This window comes from Limulus polyphemus, unplaced genomic scaffold (assembly GCF_000517525.1).
Source record: "Limulus polyphemus unplaced genomic scaffold, Limulus_polyphemus-2.1.2 Scaffold10, whole genome shotgun sequence".
Classification (NCBI taxonomy): domain Eukaryota; kingdom Metazoa; phylum Arthropoda; class Merostomata; order Xiphosura; family Limulidae; genus Limulus; species Limulus polyphemus.
Window position 1 is genome coordinate 1,375,043 of NW_013665620.1, and position 21,632 is coordinate 1,396,674.

Genomic DNA, 21,632 nt, shown 5'->3' on the forward strand with positions numbered 1-21,632 from the left:
TACACAAGTCATGTGTAAATATATTTAAATCGGTATGCATAGTTTAGTTCAATTGAATGTGTTATTTATAACAATAGTAGTTTTTTCTTTTAAAAACATAACTATTTATAATGCTTCCTAAATAATGAAAAAATAAATTATAGTAATGGAGTTAGTAAAGTTAGTATAGTAAAGGTTTCCCCAAAACTTTGTTTTCAAAATAAGGGTGCGTCTTATATTCCGAAAAATACGGTAACTGTCAGAAAGTGAGTTATGGGTAAGATATGTATATATAACTGTCAGAAAGTGAGTTATGGGTAAGATATGTATATATAACTGTCAGAAAGTGAGTTAGGGGGTAAGATATGTATATATAACTGTCAGAAAATGAGTTAGGGGTAAGATATGTATATATAACTGTCAGAAAATGAGTTAGGGGTAAGATATATATATATATAACTGTCAGAAAGTGAGTTAGGGGTAAGATATGTATATATATAACTGTCAGAAAATGAGTTAGAGGTAAGTTATATATATGTTAGTTTGTATTTCCAGCACCAAGAACTGTTTGTTTTTTCTGCAAACCAGTCGTGTCGTAGACAGTTTTCGATTGGCTGACTTCAAACTCGAATGTTATTTCATTTACTTTGCTAAGGTCAGTGTCCCTATAATGAACAAGCAAGGAGCTATTATTAGAATACTGTTACGTTCAGATGAAACACGAAAACAAGAACAAAAACCTAAAATCAATACAAGAGCAACAACTGCAACAAATCTGTTCCTTTATATTTTTGTGCAAAGTTACACATACGCTATCTGCACATAGCCGTCTCTAATTTTAAACACATAGACTAAAAAAAGGCAGCTAATCAACAGTATCCGCCGCCAACTCTTGGGTTACTCTTGTTTCATTGAATAGTGGGTTTGATCGTCACTTTTAGTAGCTCAGCCGCAGCTCCATAGTGTGGGTCGTGTTATTGTGGCAACGTAACGCAAACCGTGTGAACCCTCGGATTCACAGTCCGAGCACGCAAACCACAAGACTACGACCAGCCACAAAATATCATGGCTTGACACTACGGCTGTTTTATTGAATAGCACTAAACAAATTATGTGTTTTCATTTATAATACAACTTTGAGACAAATCACCATATTGTAAATACTTCATTACTCACAACTATACCCCATTATATATTTTCTCTAACCCAAATACTTTTTTGTATATGTTAGCTTATTCAAAATGGTCCGTGTATGGCTTAATGTTTAGATGTCGAAATGTGAACCTGAGAGTTCATGGTTCGCGCTCTGTTCTTTGGAGCCGTGGGTGTGCTATAAGAGTGGGGGGTTAAATCCTACTTTTCGATTAGAGTATTAGAGTAACCCAAAAGTTGGCGGTTGACTTTCCCTCTAAAAACAACTCTGAAATTCAGCAGTCAATAAATACTATATTTTGCGACTCAACCCTTATTTAATTATGTATTTTGTATATATAATCAAAAACTATATATGTTTTTTGTACTTGAGAAGTTCCTGGAATGTCATTGTGTATGAATACGAGCTTCCATGAATTCATTATAACAGTGACAATTTTTTCACTTAACTTCATTAATCTTTTTGTTCAAACTGACTAGAACTTCAAGTTCAATGTGTTGAAACCCATATAGTAGTGAGTTGAGATTTCTTATGGACGTTTCTTGACTTAGTTAATAAGATAGATGACGTTTTGGAACTGAAAACAAGCCTTAACATAAGGTCCAAGACATCTTCCACCAAAAGACAGGTGCAGTCCACGTTTTCGTTACCTACAATTTCAATACAACACTTATCGTTACAACAACAAAACTATTACAAAGAAATGAGGTTAAATTTCTTACCCGATGCCTGAGATTATATGTGAGAACAAGGTTTCTCGCAAAAGAATTGGCGAAGGCATGATAAAAGTTGAGAACCTCTAGAAGCTTGTCTCTCTTGATGGAGTGTATATCACAGTATGTCAGGGCCCGGACGTTAGCACAAGACTGACCGATCGTAGGTTCTTTCCAAAAAACATCCCCGAAAACATCGCCTTTTCCTATTAACAAAAACAGATTTTATTGAATTATAAAATAAGTTACAAGTCGTATAAAAGCTGTTGATTTTTTTCTGACAACGCTGTTGTTCCTTAATCAGCAAATGTGAAGGAATGGAGCTGGAAACAGAAGTTACACCGGAAGAAGACTACATTTGATGATTATGGAAGAGTTTGGAAAATTAGAATCTGATATAATTTGCATTTCAGTTTCTTTATAAGCAACACATTGCCTATATCAATTATTACTATATGCTCAGGTTGACAACATTAAAAAATGGGTGAGGGTACTTTGATTATATTCAAATCTATGCGTGTTATCAATACGTTTCGTCAGTCGGTAAAATTAAAGAGTTATGAGCAAAGTCTGATTGGTGGAATTAATGACTTTTAGGCCCTCTAGCAAGGAATGTATATAATTATATATTAATTAGTAAATTTTATAGCTGCCTTTGAAATTTTATTTGGATGGAATTTCAATGTTAAAAATAATGAAGCCAAGTAAACTTTTTGAAAAAACATTAATTTGGATCTTCAATCATACAGTTTTGTTATTTAATTACCGAGAAAGTGCTGAAGGTACCGATATGTTTTAATATATATGTTATAAAGGACTGTCCTCCAAATTAAATATGTGGCTAAGGAAATGTAATAACAAACTTTGTATAAAACATCTAATCAGTCTTCCTAATGTTTGAACTGCTCTTACTTCGGATAAATTAGAAATTGCATGGGTTAAAATCACGTTCTTCTACCGTGACATGTTTAAATATATATTATTAACTCCTTTCATTTATATCTTAATTTTGGGTCAAAATCATGTTCTTCTACCGTGACATGTTTAAATATATATTATTAACTCCTTTCATTTATAGCTTAATTTTTAATTTTTCTATGTTCTTCTACCGTGACATGTTTAAATATATATTATTAACTCCTTTCATTTATAGCTTAATTTTTAATTTTTCTTACGTTTGAAATATTTTAGATAAATCTCAATTAAATTTAGTTTTCTTTTGAAAAATACATAAATTATACATTCAAACTTCATTCCGTCAGTTTGTGGAAATAATGTCGCTATTTGTCATCAAATATGACAACTAAATAATAAGGTCTCTTATTCTTCTCCAGCATGTAAAGTTACTTAGAAATTATCCAGACAGTCTATTCAGAGTTAAAAATGGAATGCTTTATCAAACACAGATCAATTTATACTTTCGCACATAATATTCTCAAACCCGTCCTCCTTCTTTAATAATAGTCCGAATCCCCGTCTCACCAAACATGCTCGCCCTTTCAGCCGTAAGGGCGTTACAATGTGACGGTCAATCCCACTATTCGTTGGTAAAAGAGTAGCCCAAGAGTTTGGAATGGGTGGCTTTGATTAGCTATCTTCTTTCTAGTCTATCACTGCTAAATTAGGGTCGGTTGGCGCAGGTAGCACTCGTGTAGCTTTGCGCGAAATTAAAAACAAACAAACAGTCTTTAATAATAAATGTTTAAAATCGGTGACTTGTTTTGTTATTATAAGTTAATAATAATAATGCTACATAAAGCTCGTAATGTTCACATAAATTGTGCAAACTCATTAGTCTAATAGCTACCACTTCCAATGTTCACATACTGGTCGACCAGAAAACGTTGCAAGATACACAAAGATCTGCTCTCGTAAAAAAAACTTAAACTATAATTGCATAACCGGTTCTGCAAACATATTGAAAAAAACAGCATAAAAAATAGATCACTTGAGAGATATAGAATCTTGTTGCAACACTGGTCGAAATACAGGTGTGCTTGAACGACAAGGACAAGAATGTGCGAGAGACCACGACGAAAAGACTTTCCAACGAGGCACAGCAGATTTAAAGAAAGTTTTTCGTCGGGTTCAATGGTGTTTCTTATATAACGGATATTTAGAAATTCATAAAGTGTATAAAAAAACAAAAGTTAACTTCACAGAAGCTTGTTACGATAAAAATTGTGAAATAGGACAATTGTTTGTAACGAAGGTCATCAAAAGCACGATCGATGACAACACACAAATTAACTTCACAGAAGCTTGTTACTATAAAAATTGTGAAATAGGACAATTGCTTGTAACGAAGGCCATCAAAAGCACGATCGATGACAAAAGTGGTGTTTCCAAGGGAGATCGTTCTTATAAGGTGAGATTAACTTTCCGAGTTAACAAAGTACGATATTATATAACTTATAAGTGAAACTGCCCCCCCCCCCACTGGCACAGCGGCATGTCTGCGGACTTACAACGCTAGAAACCGGGTTTCGATACCCGTGGTGGGCAGAGCACAGATAGCCCTTGTGTAGCTTTGTGCATAATTAAAAAAAAAAACAAGTGAAACTGTGTAACGCCTCTTTGTTTTAAAGTATTTCGGAATCATAAACGTTTCAGTTGACTGAAAACAAAACATAACAAGCTTTTATTAATATATCAAATACACGTGACTTCTAAACAACTGAAATATTTCCCTTGAAGAATTGTTTATTATTTCATATTTTTAAACAATTAGAAGATAACGTTCTGGTAAAACCACAAAATTAGAGACATTATTACAAATCTCACATTTATAAATTAGTAATCAAAATTAGAAAAAAAATAATATTATACAGAGGGCAGTATATAATCTTTGTAACCTTGTATCCTGACTTAGATGATGGTCGATGATGTGTGAGTAATAGTATAGCTTACATTCAAAACGGGTTATTGTACAGTAAAACAAGTAAAGAAAATTGAAATCAACATAACTGATTTTCGTTTATTTTTTTATACTGCAAAAAAAAAGGTGTTAATATAACAGGATCCACGAAGCCATAAAAGTTACCAATGTATCATACGTAGGTCCAGGTGAGGGATATTGGTTAGCGTGTTCGGAATTTAAATTCGAAGGTTCGTGGTTCGTGGCCCTTTAGCGCAAAACTGCACTTTGCACTTTGTGGGTAAATCCTACTATTCAGTGAAACAAGAGTAATCAAATGGATGGCGGTGAATGACGATAATTAGTGTTTTCTTTCTAGTCTATCAGTTCAATATTAGGTACGACTATGCGAAAATAGCCTTTTGTGTAGTTTTCACGAAAACGCAGATGCAGCTGGAGCAAGAATAATAATAAAAATAGCAAAAACAGTATACAGCTTTGACAACATTTATATCTTATGATTTTAATCATTGTTAGATTTGTTTTTAACACAATAGGAAATACCGTTTGTAGGCGCATTGTTGTAGTTATTGCGATGCATAATCATAGTTAAATTCATTTAATAATGTCAAAAAGTCATAAATATGGATTATTAAATTAGATGTTGAATGTGTTGTTTGAAGAAGTGCAAATGGAAAACTTTAGAGGGACTTTAAAGAAAGTCAAGCTATATTCCAAACTTTTTAAACTTACATTAAATTACACTGTTGGTTAAAATCTTTAGTATGCATATCATATACTTAATTTTATTACGTTTCATATATTTTATTATCAAGCGATTATTTTTCGGCATTAACTTAATACATTGGATTTAAAACTAACTTAAGTCTCCTAAGCTGGCCGAACCTCGTGAGTATTATTGGAATTACGGCCAATAATACTGCTAAGGATACTCAATTGGTAAATCTGTACATTCTAAACATTAAAGTATTTGTTTTAATGCATTCCGTATTCCTATTTGGATCGATATATTAAATTAACCCCAGTATTTACTGTTTGTTTGTTTTTGAATTTCGCGGAAAGCTACACGAGGGCTATCTGCGCTAGCCGTCCCTAATTTAGCAGTGTAAGACTAGAGGGAAGGCAGCTAGTCATCACCACCCACCGCCAACTCTTGGGCTACTCTTTTACCAACGAATAGTGGGATTGACCGTCACATTATAACGCCCCCAAGGCTGAAAGGGCGAGCATGTTTGGTGTGACAGAGATTCGAACCCGCGACCCTCAGATTGCGAGTCGAGTGCCTTAACCACCTGGCCATGCAGTATTTACTAGGTTACTTTTAGTTCTGATCTGTGTAAGTAGCTTGCTTTGATCAGAAGTTAATAATGAGCTGCATTCTAGAATACTTCAACATACTAAGTAAATGTTTGCTTATAACACAAAGATAGTCTTTTAACGCCCTTCCGACAGCGTTAAAAACATTATCACAGTGTTTCAGGCATCAAATTATGTTGCATGATAAAGAAACAACTGAACTGACAACATGAAAGAGTTAGATCCTATTAAGTTATATAAAGACCTAAGTGTATTATCTTAAGTGACACGTATTTTGTTAGGTATTATCGCAAATATTCCAGACTGGTGTATTTCATCTGTCAGACATGAAAATATCCATTTTGAAGTCCATAAAACAAATGGAATTTCTTATTTTCTTTTTAAATGTATCCAGTGAAATATTGCCTGCAGTTATACAAACGAAACCTTAAGTCTGACAGGAATCCGCCCATTATTAGTAGAGCGTATAAATGTCTGAAACAGCAGGGAAAAAATAGAACGCAATCAGATCAAATTAAATGTTATCATTTTGTTGGTTTCAGACTTAATGCATCGAATGGTCTTATAAATTTGTAGCATGTTTGTTATCAATTCTTATTTCAGCTAGCTTTCCTTTCATCTATTCGCTGTAATGACATATGACAGATCGAAAATTGGAACGCACAAAAATTAACGATATTTTCTAGGCCAAAACATTTGTCGTGTTACCTATACGTCGAGAAGAAGTTATGTCGTTTCCTGATTAAACTTTCTTTCTTTCATAACATCCAGTGTATTTGTTGTTTTTTGAATGAAACTAATGTTATCGTTCGGTGCCCAGAACCAAAACGTGCACACGTTGGCTAATGAAATTACAGAATACTTCTTGATAAATTATGAATAGAGTAGCTGAACAACGTCAAGTTATACTCCAGTATTCAAGGCCGGCAGGTAAATTTTGTACTAATGTAGACGAGCGTTCTCCTGCGATAATTTCTCCGAGTTTCAGTGAAAAGTATGTAATGAAAAATAAAACACTTTTTAAATGTCTTTGAATGCTAATTTGATTATATATTTAATGCATACGTTTTACTGAATGAACTAATTAACATTATGTAGTTTATTGTATAAGAATACGAAACCAGGGTAGTGATTTTCGTTGCGCGTGAAATTTCAGATTTCTGCAACGGCGTTTAAAGCTTTTCCTTAGCCTATCTTATTTTTAAATATCTATTGGCGTGTTTTTGCTTTTTGTTTACTACAATAAGTTCGAAAATAATGAAGTACTATTTGTATTCTAACAAACACAATTTACTTTAACTGCTGTTTGCTCGCAAAGCTCCACAAGGGCTATTTTCACTGTGCCCACTTCAGGGATCGAACTGAATAGTAGAGTCATATGTCCTCAAAACTGAGGCTGAGTCACATTGTTGAAAGAAGTAAACATACGAAAATAATTGTTGTGTTTATTATATAAACTACACTTAACAGCATAAGAAGCTGATAATTAAACTGAAGACCTCTCAATTCGAGCCTGAATCAGAATTATACACGTAAATAAATAAAATCAAGTTGTGCAAGTAAATTCTATGTCAAAACAAAAGTTTTTCAGTTCTTGAATTAACAGAGTTGAATATAACATTCAACATAGTAAAATTCTAATTATTTGGACTTAAAATCAGCAAAATTCAAAATTAACCTTAAGCTCTTCCTAATCTGCTAGAAATAACCAAACATTGGATACACAAGAGAGTTTACCAAAAATTATCAACTTCGTGTTGATGACTCTCATGCCGGAAAATGATATCAAAATTATGTTTTATCCTGCAGTATTTTTACACTTTACAAATTTATGTGAACACTTAACGAAATCTATGTATCAAATGTTTAACATGAATTTAGCAGAGTTTGATAGTTTGGGTAACCAGAGTACTGTGTTATATGAGGTACGACAGTAAAAACATATATGGCCTCTTTTTGGTAATACCCTTTAGCAATATACTAAACATTCAAATTAATGTGTTAGGAGTAGGTGTTTTTTTTTTAATCTACATGATTTTATTACACTTGTTACTGAATTAGTAATGTAAAACGTAATATTTTCTATTCTACAAACAGTGAAGTTAGCTTTTGAATAAATCAAACAGTAATATTCTGGAAAATTATGCGAAAAAGTGTTTAAAACATCTCACAATCGGCTTTGTACTTGTGGGTTTTTGCATGCTATTCTCCAGATGAGTTTACTTATTTAAGCAGGTACCACAGAAAGAAATTAGTTTTCCTCTGGGATGTTGTACAGATAAAACTCATAATGTTATTCTTTCATTCATTGTACCAGAACTACAGAAACTCAGGTAATATTAACACTAAAACCTGCATAGCTGAGATGTTCGTGAAGTATCCATCCTTTTCCGTAGGTGTATGTGGAGGCTAGTTTCCAGGTGTCAATAAATTGCCAACTCAACTTGAATATTGTATTGAATTATATATTTTCTTCTGTAAGCCAATTCCGGTAACATAATCAGGTCGTTAGTTGTAAGAAACAACCATAAAAATACTGAATTATATCACAGTAAAATCGCCCATTCATTCTGAACACTGTGTTTGTGCATTTCAAGTAGGAACTAAGTAGTTTAGTAAAAACTCAAACATCTAAGATGTTATACAACAGAAACAATTCCAAGTTGATTAGCATCATTAAAGTACATATTAGAATTCAGTTCTGTGACAATGTTTCGTTTCTTGACAAAACACCTTTATGTCTTGTTATGGATAAATTACAATGAACGTCTTCTAAAAACGTTCTAGAAAAATATCTGCATATCAGATCACTTTGCAGATGCTCTGTGGGAACTCGAACTTATGTACGTAAGCAGAATATTTATTAAAAAACACACACATATATATATAACTTACTTTCTTCTTCTTCGCCAGGAAGTTTTCTAGACTATTAATGAATGTATTGAGTCAGAAGTATTCAAATTTCCAATACACCCATAAATAAATGACAGAATTCTAATGAAAGAAAATTTAGATTTTTTGCACAGTCGTTTATACGACATACTGTATTGTCAGCCGACAAAATGAACATATACATTTTGACTCTTATTTATGTATGAGTTTAATTTCGTCTTTGAAATAAATAAATAAACAAAAAAACATTCGTAAAAGAGCTTGATACACAACTTTCAAACGTATACGATTGATCTCTTAGTTTTAGTTACGCATTATCAAGGAAAACATGTACTCCTTTCTCAAGCAAACTAAACCTTTTGCACCATTTCGTGTTTTATGTTTCTTTTATTTGCTTAAAACGTTTTATTTCTTCCATCACTAAATTACAAAAATACATATGAAATTAAAAATATATATTTGTATTTTACCGATTTCACTGCATTGTAAATTTTGTCTGATTTACAAAAAGTATTTTTTGATTTAGTAATATAGTTAGTGGAATACAAAGAGACACCTTTTAAAAACTAAATATATATATACATATACTTGTGAAAATTTTCTTGTAGAAATTCTAATAGAGAACGTCTGTCGAACACCAAATAACAAGTTCAAAGAACAAATGTTCTGTGGTTTTATATTAGATCATAAATATATTGTAAATTACAAGTTTGAAACTAGCTCATTTCAGAAAGACTTAAATCAGAGACGATTTAACATAATTCTTAACGATATCATTTAACTTATTGTGGATACATTATTAAGAATAAGAGTTTCAACTTCCTCTGATAAACAGAGACGTCTTCATTTTATAGTTTTTCTAATTAGAATGAGTGACAAATGTGTATGGTATAGCCGGAAAAAACGTATTTTTTTAACTCCATAAGAGAACAAACAAATCTGTTTAAAGTCTTCAGAATATGTTTCGAGCGATTATATAGCAGTTGACGTTTCTACGAATATATGGGTACGTCGTACTGAACAAATTGAAAACATCACTATCAGCATTGTTACTGCTTCGTTTATCCTTGAAAGTGGATTTGGTGAAGCTGTTAAAGATATGTAAAAGTTTGTGCACGCAGCTAAAAATAAATAACTAAATTGAAACATACATAAGCTTTCAAATATATAAAATATTACACACCTTATCAAGAATTGAAATTTTAACACCGGTAACTGATTTGTTATCTACTATTTATTGTTTCTGCTTCACAGACTTGTTTTACTTTATGGATTCATCTTCAATAAAGTAACGAAAACACTAAGTAACCCCGTATTGGTCAAACGTGTTGTTATTGAATTAACCTTATTTCTTTCTCTTTTTTTTTTGTTGTGTGTGTGTGGGGGGGGGGGGTAAAATAATTAAATTTTGTTGAAACAGTTTCGTCAAAATTAACTTCTTCGTTTCTTTAATGCTTTGTTGAAGCTACTAGAGAGATTCTATAAAATTTCTTTCTTGAATTTCGCGCAAAGCTATTTGAGTTTCAGTTGCGCTAGCCGACCTTGATTTAGAAGTGATAAATTAGAGGGGAAGGCCTAGTCAACATCAACCACCGCCAACGCTTGGGTTACACTTTTACCAACGAAAGGTGGGATTGACCGTACCACTAAAACGCCCCCACAGCTGAAATGGCGAGCATGTTCGGTTGCGGGATTCGAACTCGCGGTCCACAGATTGCTAGTCGAGCACCAGGCTATGCCAGGTCCGCCTACAACTTACTTCATAATCTAGAAAATTAGCGTAATAACATGACGTAAGAAATTAACATGAAATAGAGTATGTGGAGGATTAAAATACAGTGTTGAAGTATTTATTGTAAACTGAACTTTTGACAAAATGCTTAGGTTTCGAAGTACAATAAAACAGCGGATTTTTTCAAAAACAACAACAACAACAAGCAAAGTGAACAATGCAGTTGAAACTTTGAGAAAAATATAGGTATTTACTTATACAATTATACATACGCAAATAATATATATATTAAGTGTATAATCTTAACTATATGTTTAAACTAAAGTAATCTCTACATGGGAGAATAAAACATTAAGAATACGCTCGCTCAACCTTAGCTACTTCGACAGAAAAAACACTATATAATGAAATTTATGTTAACAATGTACTATGATCATTATAATGTGAACCACTTAGCGGATATATAACACTTGAAGCGCTCAGTGAATATAAAACACTTGAACCACTCAGTGGATATAGAACACCTGAATCAATCAGCGGATATATGACACTTGAACCACTCAGAGGATATATAACACTTGAACCAATCAGCGGATATATATGTCACTGGAACCAATCAGAGGATATATAACACTTGAAACAATCAGAAGATATAGAACACTTGAATCAATTAGCGGATATATAGAACACTGAACCAATCAGAGGATGTAGAACACTTCAGTCAATTAGCGGATATTGAATGCTTGAATCAATCAGCGGATATAGAACTTTAGTGGCTAGATTGCACTAATTTTGTTCAGTTAAGTACTAATTGTATTTTCGGTCGTTTTCTCTCTTACACGAGTTTGGGGTAAATCAGTATGTATAAACACACATTTTGTTTATATGTAAAGAAAATAATATTCATCATTAATCTTTAACCCATTTAACTAGGATGATAATTCGGAAAATTTATTATTATTACAGTGTACGGAAACACAGTAATAACATATAATTTGACAAATGTATACAATACTTTAACATATTAAATTTGTCGAAAGTACCGTTCATCAAATTATAAAACTGACATTTTATAAGTACCCATATAAATAACTACTAGAAAACAGCAACAGGAACCAATCTAAACTCTTCATGTAAAAAAATCTTACGTGGTCAGCAACCTGTATCTCCTTAGGGTATATATACGGGAAAGGTGTTTTAACAGTCACTTAATGAGAGCCTTCGTGAATGGTAGTTTTAGGAGATGACCAATAGGCAGTAAAAACGACCCCGTGCTCACCAAATATGCTATTACTTGCTAGTTTCGGTAATGAGATTCCCTCCATCCTTAGCAAGAAATGCCATCTGCTATCTTGAGTCAACGAAGTTTAGGTCTTTATAAATGTATAAGACAATTTCTATACGCATTTCACAAGTAACCATTAGGATAGTTTACTAACATTTGTAATAGTTATCCGTATAAGCCCTATGGCGGTAACAATACTATGATGACCTAGTGTTTTACAAACATTAAAAATCTCAGTAAACTTAATTTGAATACGTATACTTTTTTATCGTTCACTAAGTTAAAAATAAACAATAACCATAACAATAGCGTTAACGATAGACCCATATACTTAAATTGTGTTCGACTTCTTTTTTTATAACGTTAACGATAGACCCATATACTTAAATTGTGTTCGACTTGTTTTTTATAACGTTAACGATAAACCCATATACTTAAATTGTGTTCGACTTGTTTTTATAACGTTAACGATAAACCCATATACTTAAATTGTGTTCAACTTGTTTTTTATAACGTTAACGATAAGCCCATATACTTAAATTGTGTTCGAATTATTTTTTTAATACGTTAACGATAGACCCATATACTTAAATTGTGTTCGACTTCTTTTTTATAACGTTAACGATAAACCCATATATTTAAATAGTGTTTAACTTCTTTTTTTACTTTATCTGTTTGTTCAATACTAAAATATACGACAAGTCACTTCGACATTAGTCATATTGACCACTTCATTTAAGTTACTGATCCTTATTTCCTTTTAAAACTATAACATGTACTTACAGTATATTTTTTTCCATCTTATTAAAGTATTTAGTACAGAGTATCCCAAGAGTTGGTGGTGGGTGGTGTTGACTTCCTGCCTTTTTAGCGCAGATAACCCCCTAATAGCTTTGCGATAAATTCAACAAAACAAGCTAAAGTACTTATTTAGTTTCACAATGATCACATTTATCCGACAGAAAATTTTATTTGTCTATCAGGCCAGAAAAGTAAAAGCCCCCCCCCCCCCGTTTTGTGCATTCTGTATAGTTCTTCTACACGTTTTCAAGGATGACACTCAGTGATCATAATAGTGTTATTTCAATTTCCTAGGATAAATTACACGGGTAATTCAATGTAAATACTTGTCATACATATTATATATATGTGCGGATAGTTTGCTTGTAAATGTACAATTTGAAAAATGATCGAACACAAAACATATGGGGGCAACTGACGTTTCTAATTTATACATATAGGGTTGAAAAAGAACTGATCAGCAGAAATATTATATATTTTACCTATAATGTATTGGTATTAATGGAATAAAACATCCAAAATGCACCATTTACAGCTTACTCCAGTATGTAAGACAACACTTAATGTTAATCGCTTACCCTGAAATGTTCCACAATGAGTAAATAACTTTAAAGTATGAGATAGGTGATTGTTATATCTACATATACATAGTTACGTACATACACACACACACATACATACACATAGTTACGTACATACACACACACATACATACATATACATAGTTACGTACATACACACACATACCTACATATACATAGTTACTTACATACACAGATACATAAATACATATACATAGTTACGTACATACACACATACCTACATATACATAGTTACGTAGATACACACACATACCTACATATACATAGTTACTTACATACACAGATACATAAATACATATACATAGTTACGTACATATACACACATACCTACATATACATAGTTACTTACATACACAGATACATAAATACATATACATAGTTACATACACATACATACATATATACATAGTTACGTACATATAAATACACATACATACATATATACATAGTTACGTACATATAAATACACATACATACATATATACATAGTTACGTGCATATAAATATACATACATACATATATACATAGTTACGTATATATAAATACACATATATACATATACACAGTTACGTATATATATACATATATATACACACACAGAGGATGCATTGCACTTCCTTTGAAAGATTTGTATATGATAAAAAAAAAGTGGCGTATCGCCCCAGATGCGAAACGAGCATGCCAAATTAGGGATCCAATTTTTATGGTTTGCGCCCCGTTGCCTCAAAAAAAAACGTCTTGCACACTGGGACAGTGAGTGCTTTATTGGAGTAACAGTCAAATCCCACTATTTTATTATAGTAGCGCTAGAGTTGTCGGTGAGTGCAGTTGGCTGGCTATATTTCCTCTTGTCTATGAGTTCCAAATTAGGGAGAGTTAACGCAAGTAGCCTTTGAGTAGCTTTGCGATTATCTGAAACAAACAAATAAAAGATCCGTGCACCTAGAGCACTATGTTTATCATTAGTATGTTTAATTCACACAGAATTCCTGTTAAAGCCCTTTCTAAGGAAGCTTATTCGTATAGCGATATCGTTAAACGACGTACAACCACAGAACACAACAATTCGAAAAAGGAGCCTTCAAGGGGATCCAAGACCACACCCAAACGCTAACCAGAGCAACACCACTCATACACAAAATAAAGGCTTTGGTTACGAGAGAGATCCCTCAAACCCAAAAAGTCATAACAATGAAGCTGAGCATATCTTCTGGTATTGCTAACAAGATAATAAACAATGATTTGAAGTTTACAAACTTTTACAACCACGGTTCGAGAGAGATCCCTCAGACCCAAAAAGTCATTACGATGAAGCTGAGCATACCTTCTGGTATTGCTAACAAGATAATAAACAATGATTTGAAGTTTACAACCACGGTTCGAGAGAGATCCCTCAGACCCAAAAAGTCATTACGATGAAGCTGAGCATACCTTCTGGTATTGCTAACAAGATAATAAACAATGATTTGAAGTTTACAAAACGTTTACAACCACGGTTCAAGAGAGATCCCTCAGACCCAAAAAGTCATTACGATAAAGCTGCGCATACCTTCTGGTATTGCTAACAAGATAATAAACAATGATTTGAAGTTTACAAAACGTTTACAACCACGGTTCAAGAGAGATCCCTCAGACCCAAAAAGTCATTACGATGAAGCTGAGCATACCTTCTGGTATTGCTAACAAGATAATAAACAATGATTTGAAGTTTACAAAACGTTTACAACCACGGTTCGAAACTAACAGTAATTTTCATGAGAAATATGGCCTACAATTTTGGAATCAAATCAACTCATTCAATCGCATACTCGTTAAGTTCTCCAGTTCATTTCCAATGGACTTTTGTCCCTTTGGTCTGCTTAAACGTGGTCTTGTAAGTCAACGTCTATATACATTGGAGGGTCTGTGGTAATGTTGTCATAATTTATGGTCTAAGGTTGACCTGACCACCCTTTCCAAAATTTTACTTCAATGAATATTGCTGAGTGTCTGGAATAGTGCATAGTTATATGGCCATCAGACTGAGTACAATCAAATACTTTCATGTGTGACTTGGAACATCATTCTTGTAAAATACGATTAAACCTCAGTACAACACAGACAAACACCTAATTGTTAAGATGAAGTTAGTATGCATTATTTTGATTTTGCGTATCGACAACAAATACTTCCAAATCGCATGTATATAATGCAGATTCGTAGTTAAGCGTATTATTTATTGATCTGTTACAAACAAATCTTTGAAGTGATCATTGATGATCGTTATACACCAATTCTATTTAAACAAATCATTGTCTTTTTTAAATTTTTGGAACGTGTGTAATGCCCAATCTTCAAAACTCAAAAATTTTAACGATTACTTTATACAGAATTCTATAAAAATGAGATTGTTTCAAGTCTCCAAATTACTAAAATACAATAACTTACTTTACCACTTTATATCCTGTACAGTAAGTTATTGTATTTTAGTAATTTGGAGACTGGAAACAATCTTATTTTTATAGAATTGTGTATAAAATAATCGTTTTTTTTTAAATTGTGAGTTTTTAAAATTCATTGTCTTGTAAAAGTAAAACGACTATATTGTAATAACTAGTTTATTTTTATAGTAACTACACGTATTCAAGTCAGGAAATAAAATCGCCATATAAACATGAAGCTCAAGGACTAAAAGGTCCGGATAAATGGTTTAAAAAAAAACGCGCCAAGTTCATTTTATTTTTTTTTGTAATGAATATTTACTCTTTCATTACAGAACCAAAGCCTTCACTCTACAGAGCGTTCTTCTACTTTTCAGCACATATATATATATATTTATATACACATAAAACCGTATAAATAGCAATCAAATACTAATAGACTGTGAAGACCGTGTAGTGTTTTGTTCTAATACTGATAAATTCTTTGATTTTTTTGTCATTAATATGGTTTTATTGTAGCGGCAGAAATTCTACAACTGCAAATTGATTCAAACCCCTGTTTATTGAACTTTATCAGTGCAACATCACGTCACAAGTTCAGAAATTTACCGACATTTACAAGGGATTTGATTAACTTAGCTTGTTAGTTAAGTTTCCTTATTACACACGAAAACAGGTACTTTTAAAATTAAAATTAAGGTAAGTCTTTCTTAGTAGACATTATTGACTTTAACTGCATTCACACACACATATAAATATATATATCTGTGTGCGTGCTTGTTCCACTTCCATTAACTAAACAATTGTTCTGATATTAGTTAATTAAAACGACAAACAACTTAAGAAAAATGTTTAATTACTTGTAACCGACGTTTCGGCTTACGCCTTTATCAAGGGTCTATGAACGTCTATGTTTCATAGACCCTTGATAAAGGCGTAAGCCGAAACATTGAGTACAAGTAATTAAACATTTTTCTGAAGTTGTTTGTCGTCTTCATTAAATAATGGTTTTTATCCTTCAGTCAGCACTGAAAATTAAAAAAACAGTAATTGTTCGGATATCTTTTTTTAATCTTATAAACTTTCCTTGTTATTATATTCATATTAAAATCAAAATGTGTTTGATTTGATTAACGTCGCTTGCAGTTTTTTTATACAAAATATGCAAACGTAAACCGAGTACTATTTTTTAATGAGATATATCTTAAAATAGTTATTATTTTTGGTCTTTACAGGTCACTAGAGTTAAGAGAATAGAAAACTCTTTGAACAACTTAAGAAGTAAAATATTTATCTACATGATCATGAATTGAGAGACGTTTCACAAGTAAATCCAATGACTTCAGCTCACGTCACTTCAACAATAATTTGCAAGGTTAAAATTCCTGAGTCAGGGAAAGTTAAATTGTTGAGACTCGCGTTTTTGCTGAACGTTTTTCAACTGAACGAGATCAAACAGTTGGTTCCAAAGAAGTTTTAATCTGCAAATAATGAAGCTTTACGTCAATAATATACGGAAATCATCTTCAGTAGATTTACACGAACGATCGAAATTCTTTTATCACAGTATAACAGTTTATTTCACATTCATTAGAAAGTTGCCATATTTTGAAGCTCTCATGCAAATTTACTTATTAGAATTTTCAAAATACATTATACAGGATAATTCTGGAATAATTAGATATCGACACGAGTTGTAGAACATTTGATTCTGTTATTACTTTAGACTCTGTTATGATTAGTTACCAATCTGGCTGTTCACAGATATTATTAGAATGTTTAAGATTTCACGAAGTTTGACCAATAAAACATAAATCTGTTGTTGTTTTTTCTAATAATTTTCAATAATATAGGACTTGTTATACTTGAGTCGATGATGATCTTATATAGCGGAATAAATTAATCTAGAATGTGGTAATTAACAATTACAAATAAGATTTAGTGTATTAAAAACTGGTTTAATATTATCAAAACACTACTTTCCCTAACATCTCACACGTTTCGCTACTGACTAGTAACAACGTTAGATAATAATGGATTTAAACGTATAGATTTGGTTTCGATAATAAGTCGTGCAGGAAGAAGTATATACAGTAACTTGTTAATTAAATTTAAAAAGAAATTTTAGGACCTTTATCAATAAGATAGGTATTGAATCACAATTGAATATGATAAAATTACGCTTTATACTCAATTAAAGTCGTGTCCAGAGCCGTAAACAACATCTGAGTACAGTGAAGAATATGATATGAGCAGAAATCAAGAGGTTTGTGTCTTAGAACTTCGGTGTCAACACTGTATACTAAAATATCAGCTTTTTATTTGGAAATGATTTTTTTTTTATCTTTCTCCAAGCTAAACGGAAAAATTACATCTGTCCAACCCACATAGAAAGCATAGATGTCCCCCATTGCGTGACAAAGGTGATCAGATCCGAATGCCAACTCACTATTTCACTACCCAGAAGCCCCAAGAGTGCATGCCAAATTTTGTGACAAGATCCAGCTGTTCGCCAGTTGTAAGCGGACTCACACACAGACTTGTTAAATAATAGATTAACCAACAAAAACATTTGTTGATTAAATGTGGTTTCGTTCCCATGCGTAACGAAATCGAATATTATTTTGGAAGAGAATATTGTTAATTAAGTTGATATAATCAATTATATATATCACTGTACCACCAATCACTGCTCCACTACTTTTCAAAACGCAAAAATAAGTCGCATGGTTTAGTAAGTACTTATCGTGTATTTCATGATAAATGTAACTTATTTTCTGTACGTCTTACAAGTTACCACTAGTAGTATAAACATGAATTAATTACAGAAATAAGTGTGCAGTGTTGGGTATCTCCAACGTAATGATATTTTTGATATTCACCTTTATCAGGCCACATTTTGTCATGCTAGCATTCAATTTCTGAATGCTATTAGTGGATTTTTACACCCCTGTTACAGGCGTATTAATCCGGAATATATTTTAGCCTAGTGTATAAACAGACTGGATAATCTCTAATCAGTAAAACTTTTACATTACAAAATAACTATTTTAATCCCTTGCACAAAATGATCACGTAGGTTAGAACGTATTATAAATGCGAAACTAAATAATTGGCATTTTTTTATTTACTAGTCACTTAGACCACACTGTCTTTAGATTTAGATGAATATCAGATGTCCACTATCAGATTTTCATTTATTTGAGTTTATTAGTTACAAGAATACTTTTCTACTATGTCAACACAAAATAAACTAGTTCTCTGTTTAAAACATGTTGACTAGTCAGTGTGACCATGATTTGGAGTTAATACAATCTAAGGTATTATAATGTAGCAATGTCTCAGGGGATTGTAAGTTGATACTGTTTCAGGGATTGCAATTTAACAACGTGTCATGAGACTATCGTAATTAACGTTATTTTCTCGTTTTCAGTTCTATATGGTTCGTTTAAATCATATAACAATTTTATTGGCGTGAGAACGTTAAGCAACTTGACACAGACACATTGATTATTCAATTCAGGTGACATTACACATTTTAAATAACAACAGCATGTATTATATCACTTATAGATATATCTTATAGATGAGCATGGCTTACACGTAATGACGATTTAATCTTTCATCGTTTATCAACTCTACTGGAGTCCTTTCATTCATTTTTTGTGAAGAATAGGCACTCTTGGGTTGAATCATGTTTTACTTCAATCCACTTTGTTCTGTTAAGTCTGTTTCGTTAATCTAAAACTAATCCGACCAGTGTATATATTTGTGAAGAATAGGCACTCTTGGGTTGAATCATATTTTACTTCAATCCACTTTGTTCTGTTAAATCTGTTTCGTTAATCTAAAACTAATCCGACCAGTGTATATATTTGTGAAGAATAGGCACTCTTGGGTTGAATCATATTTTACTTCAATCCACTTTGTTCTGTTAAATCTGTTTCGTTAATTTAAAATTAATCCGACCAGTGTATATACAGTATTGGTGTCTTTCATCAGAGTTTTGTTACATAAAAGATATGTAATGTAAAAAAATTCATTAACATTTTGAAAAAACTTTATGGTTAAAATACCTATCATTTTATGAGATACAGGAGCGTGGCCTAGTGGTGAAAGTGCCAGATTGTATTCATGGTTCGCCACTCGCTGCCGCAGAAATTCAGTCTGCTATTTGGCGCCGTGTATGCACTGTAAGAGTGACAGTCAAACCCCACTATTCGATGAGACAAGAGTAGGCCAAGAATTGATGGTGGGTGACATCAGTCTGTTAGTTTCAAATGCTTAGTTAGCTCTTGGACAGCTTTGCGCAGAACACCAAGACAATGTTTGTTTGAAGTTAAGCACAAAGCTACACAAAGGGCTATCTACCACGGGTATCGAATCCCGCTTTCTAGCGTTGTAAATCCGCAAACATACTGCAACAAACAAAATGTTATTAGATAATTCTACAGAAATAATGGACTTACCTAAAATGGCAACTACTTCGTCATCTTGAATAACCTCGAGTGATCCAGCCACTACGAAACATAGTGTGTCAATGCTTTCTCCAGTGTGGTACAACAGGTCGCCAGGAGCACTGTGGTCCATGCTGAAATACATGGCAAGAGCCCGTAGACATCCATCACTCGCCAACCGGAAAGCTGGGTGTTCGTTGAACACTTTTCGGTTTAGGTGAACACAGATGTCAGCCATCATATCTTTCGGACAGTAACTTAGTACCTAAACAACAAAGCAGAGCCCACTTAAACTAATGAAAGACACTTCTGTCAAGCTGTAGTTAAGAGACTGCTTTTAGCTTCTTTTCCCATCATCAGATTTTTTTTTCTTTATTTACAAGGACGCTTTTCTATATAAAACAGGTTGGTTAGTCGTTAAGACGACGAGTCAAATTTAACACAAACTGTGGTATTATAATGTAGCAATGTAACAATAATAAAAGAACACAGTATCGTGTATAGCAATTAGTGAAAAACCACAGTAAACGGAACAAACTGTCAGAAGACTGGTATTAGAGAAACTAGTTTTCAGGGATTGTGATTTAACAATGTATCAAGATATTATTATGATTTACATTATTTTTCCGTCTCAGTTCTGGATAGCTGGTTTAAATCACATCATAGTATTTTATTAAAGCATACGTTATGAAAACAATGCTGTTGAAATGAGAAAGAAGGATATTTCTCTGTTACTTAGTACATTTTAAAACAAACAGTTTACCAACGCTTTCATGTCAAATTAAATAGCCTAAGAGTTGACCTTGGGCACTGTTGGCTAACTGCCATCCTTCTAGTCTGTCACGTAAAAAATTTGGATCGGCTATCCGCAGTTAACTTTGTGTAGCTTTGCGCGTAAATTCTGAAACAGACAAATTATATGGCGTTTCCAAATACTGATCGGAAGATTATTTAAATGTGATCTAAAAGATAAAGTTGTACTCTTACAAATCAAGTAAGTTTTTGCTTTCTTCTTTGATAGTCGTGAAATTCTCTTTCCCCAGTCGTAATTAATGAGGTTAGATGCAATGCTTGATATTTTTACATCCATGAGGAATTTGGTGTATAAATAGTTTAACCGTGTAGACAATATTGTCATGGTTACGCACCTCTTATATATACGATTTGTTTGTTTGTTTGTTTTGAAGTTAAGAACAAAGCTACACAATGGGCTATCTGTACTCTGCCCACTACGGATATCGGAACCCGGTTTCTAGCGTTGTAAGTCCGCAAACATTCCGTTGTGCCACAGGGGTGCTTATGCATATGAAATTATGCGGTTTTCATATCACAATTTCTCACCTTTCAACGCTTTCGGTTTCTGATGTATTAATTTCTCTGTCTATATATATATATATATATA

General features: G+C 32.7%; 1 protein-coding gene across 1 annotated transcript in view; it reads right to left on the bottom strand.

The window, feature by feature from the left end:
- The window catches only part of LOC106478361 (potassium voltage-gated channel protein eag-like), a 127,058-nt gene that overhangs the window by 10,274 nt on the left and 95,152 nt on the right, over positions 1–21,632 (bottom strand). Inside the window, exons 8-9 of the mRNA XM_013938904.2 lie at positions 20,243–20,495; positions 1,855–2,051 (exon numbers count right to left, since the gene is read on the bottom strand). Of these exons, the coding sequence (XP_013794358.1) occupies positions 1,855–2,051; positions 20,243–20,495 (450 nt within the window). The remainder of the gene's footprint in view (positions 1–1,854; positions 2,052–20,242; positions 20,496–21,632) is intronic.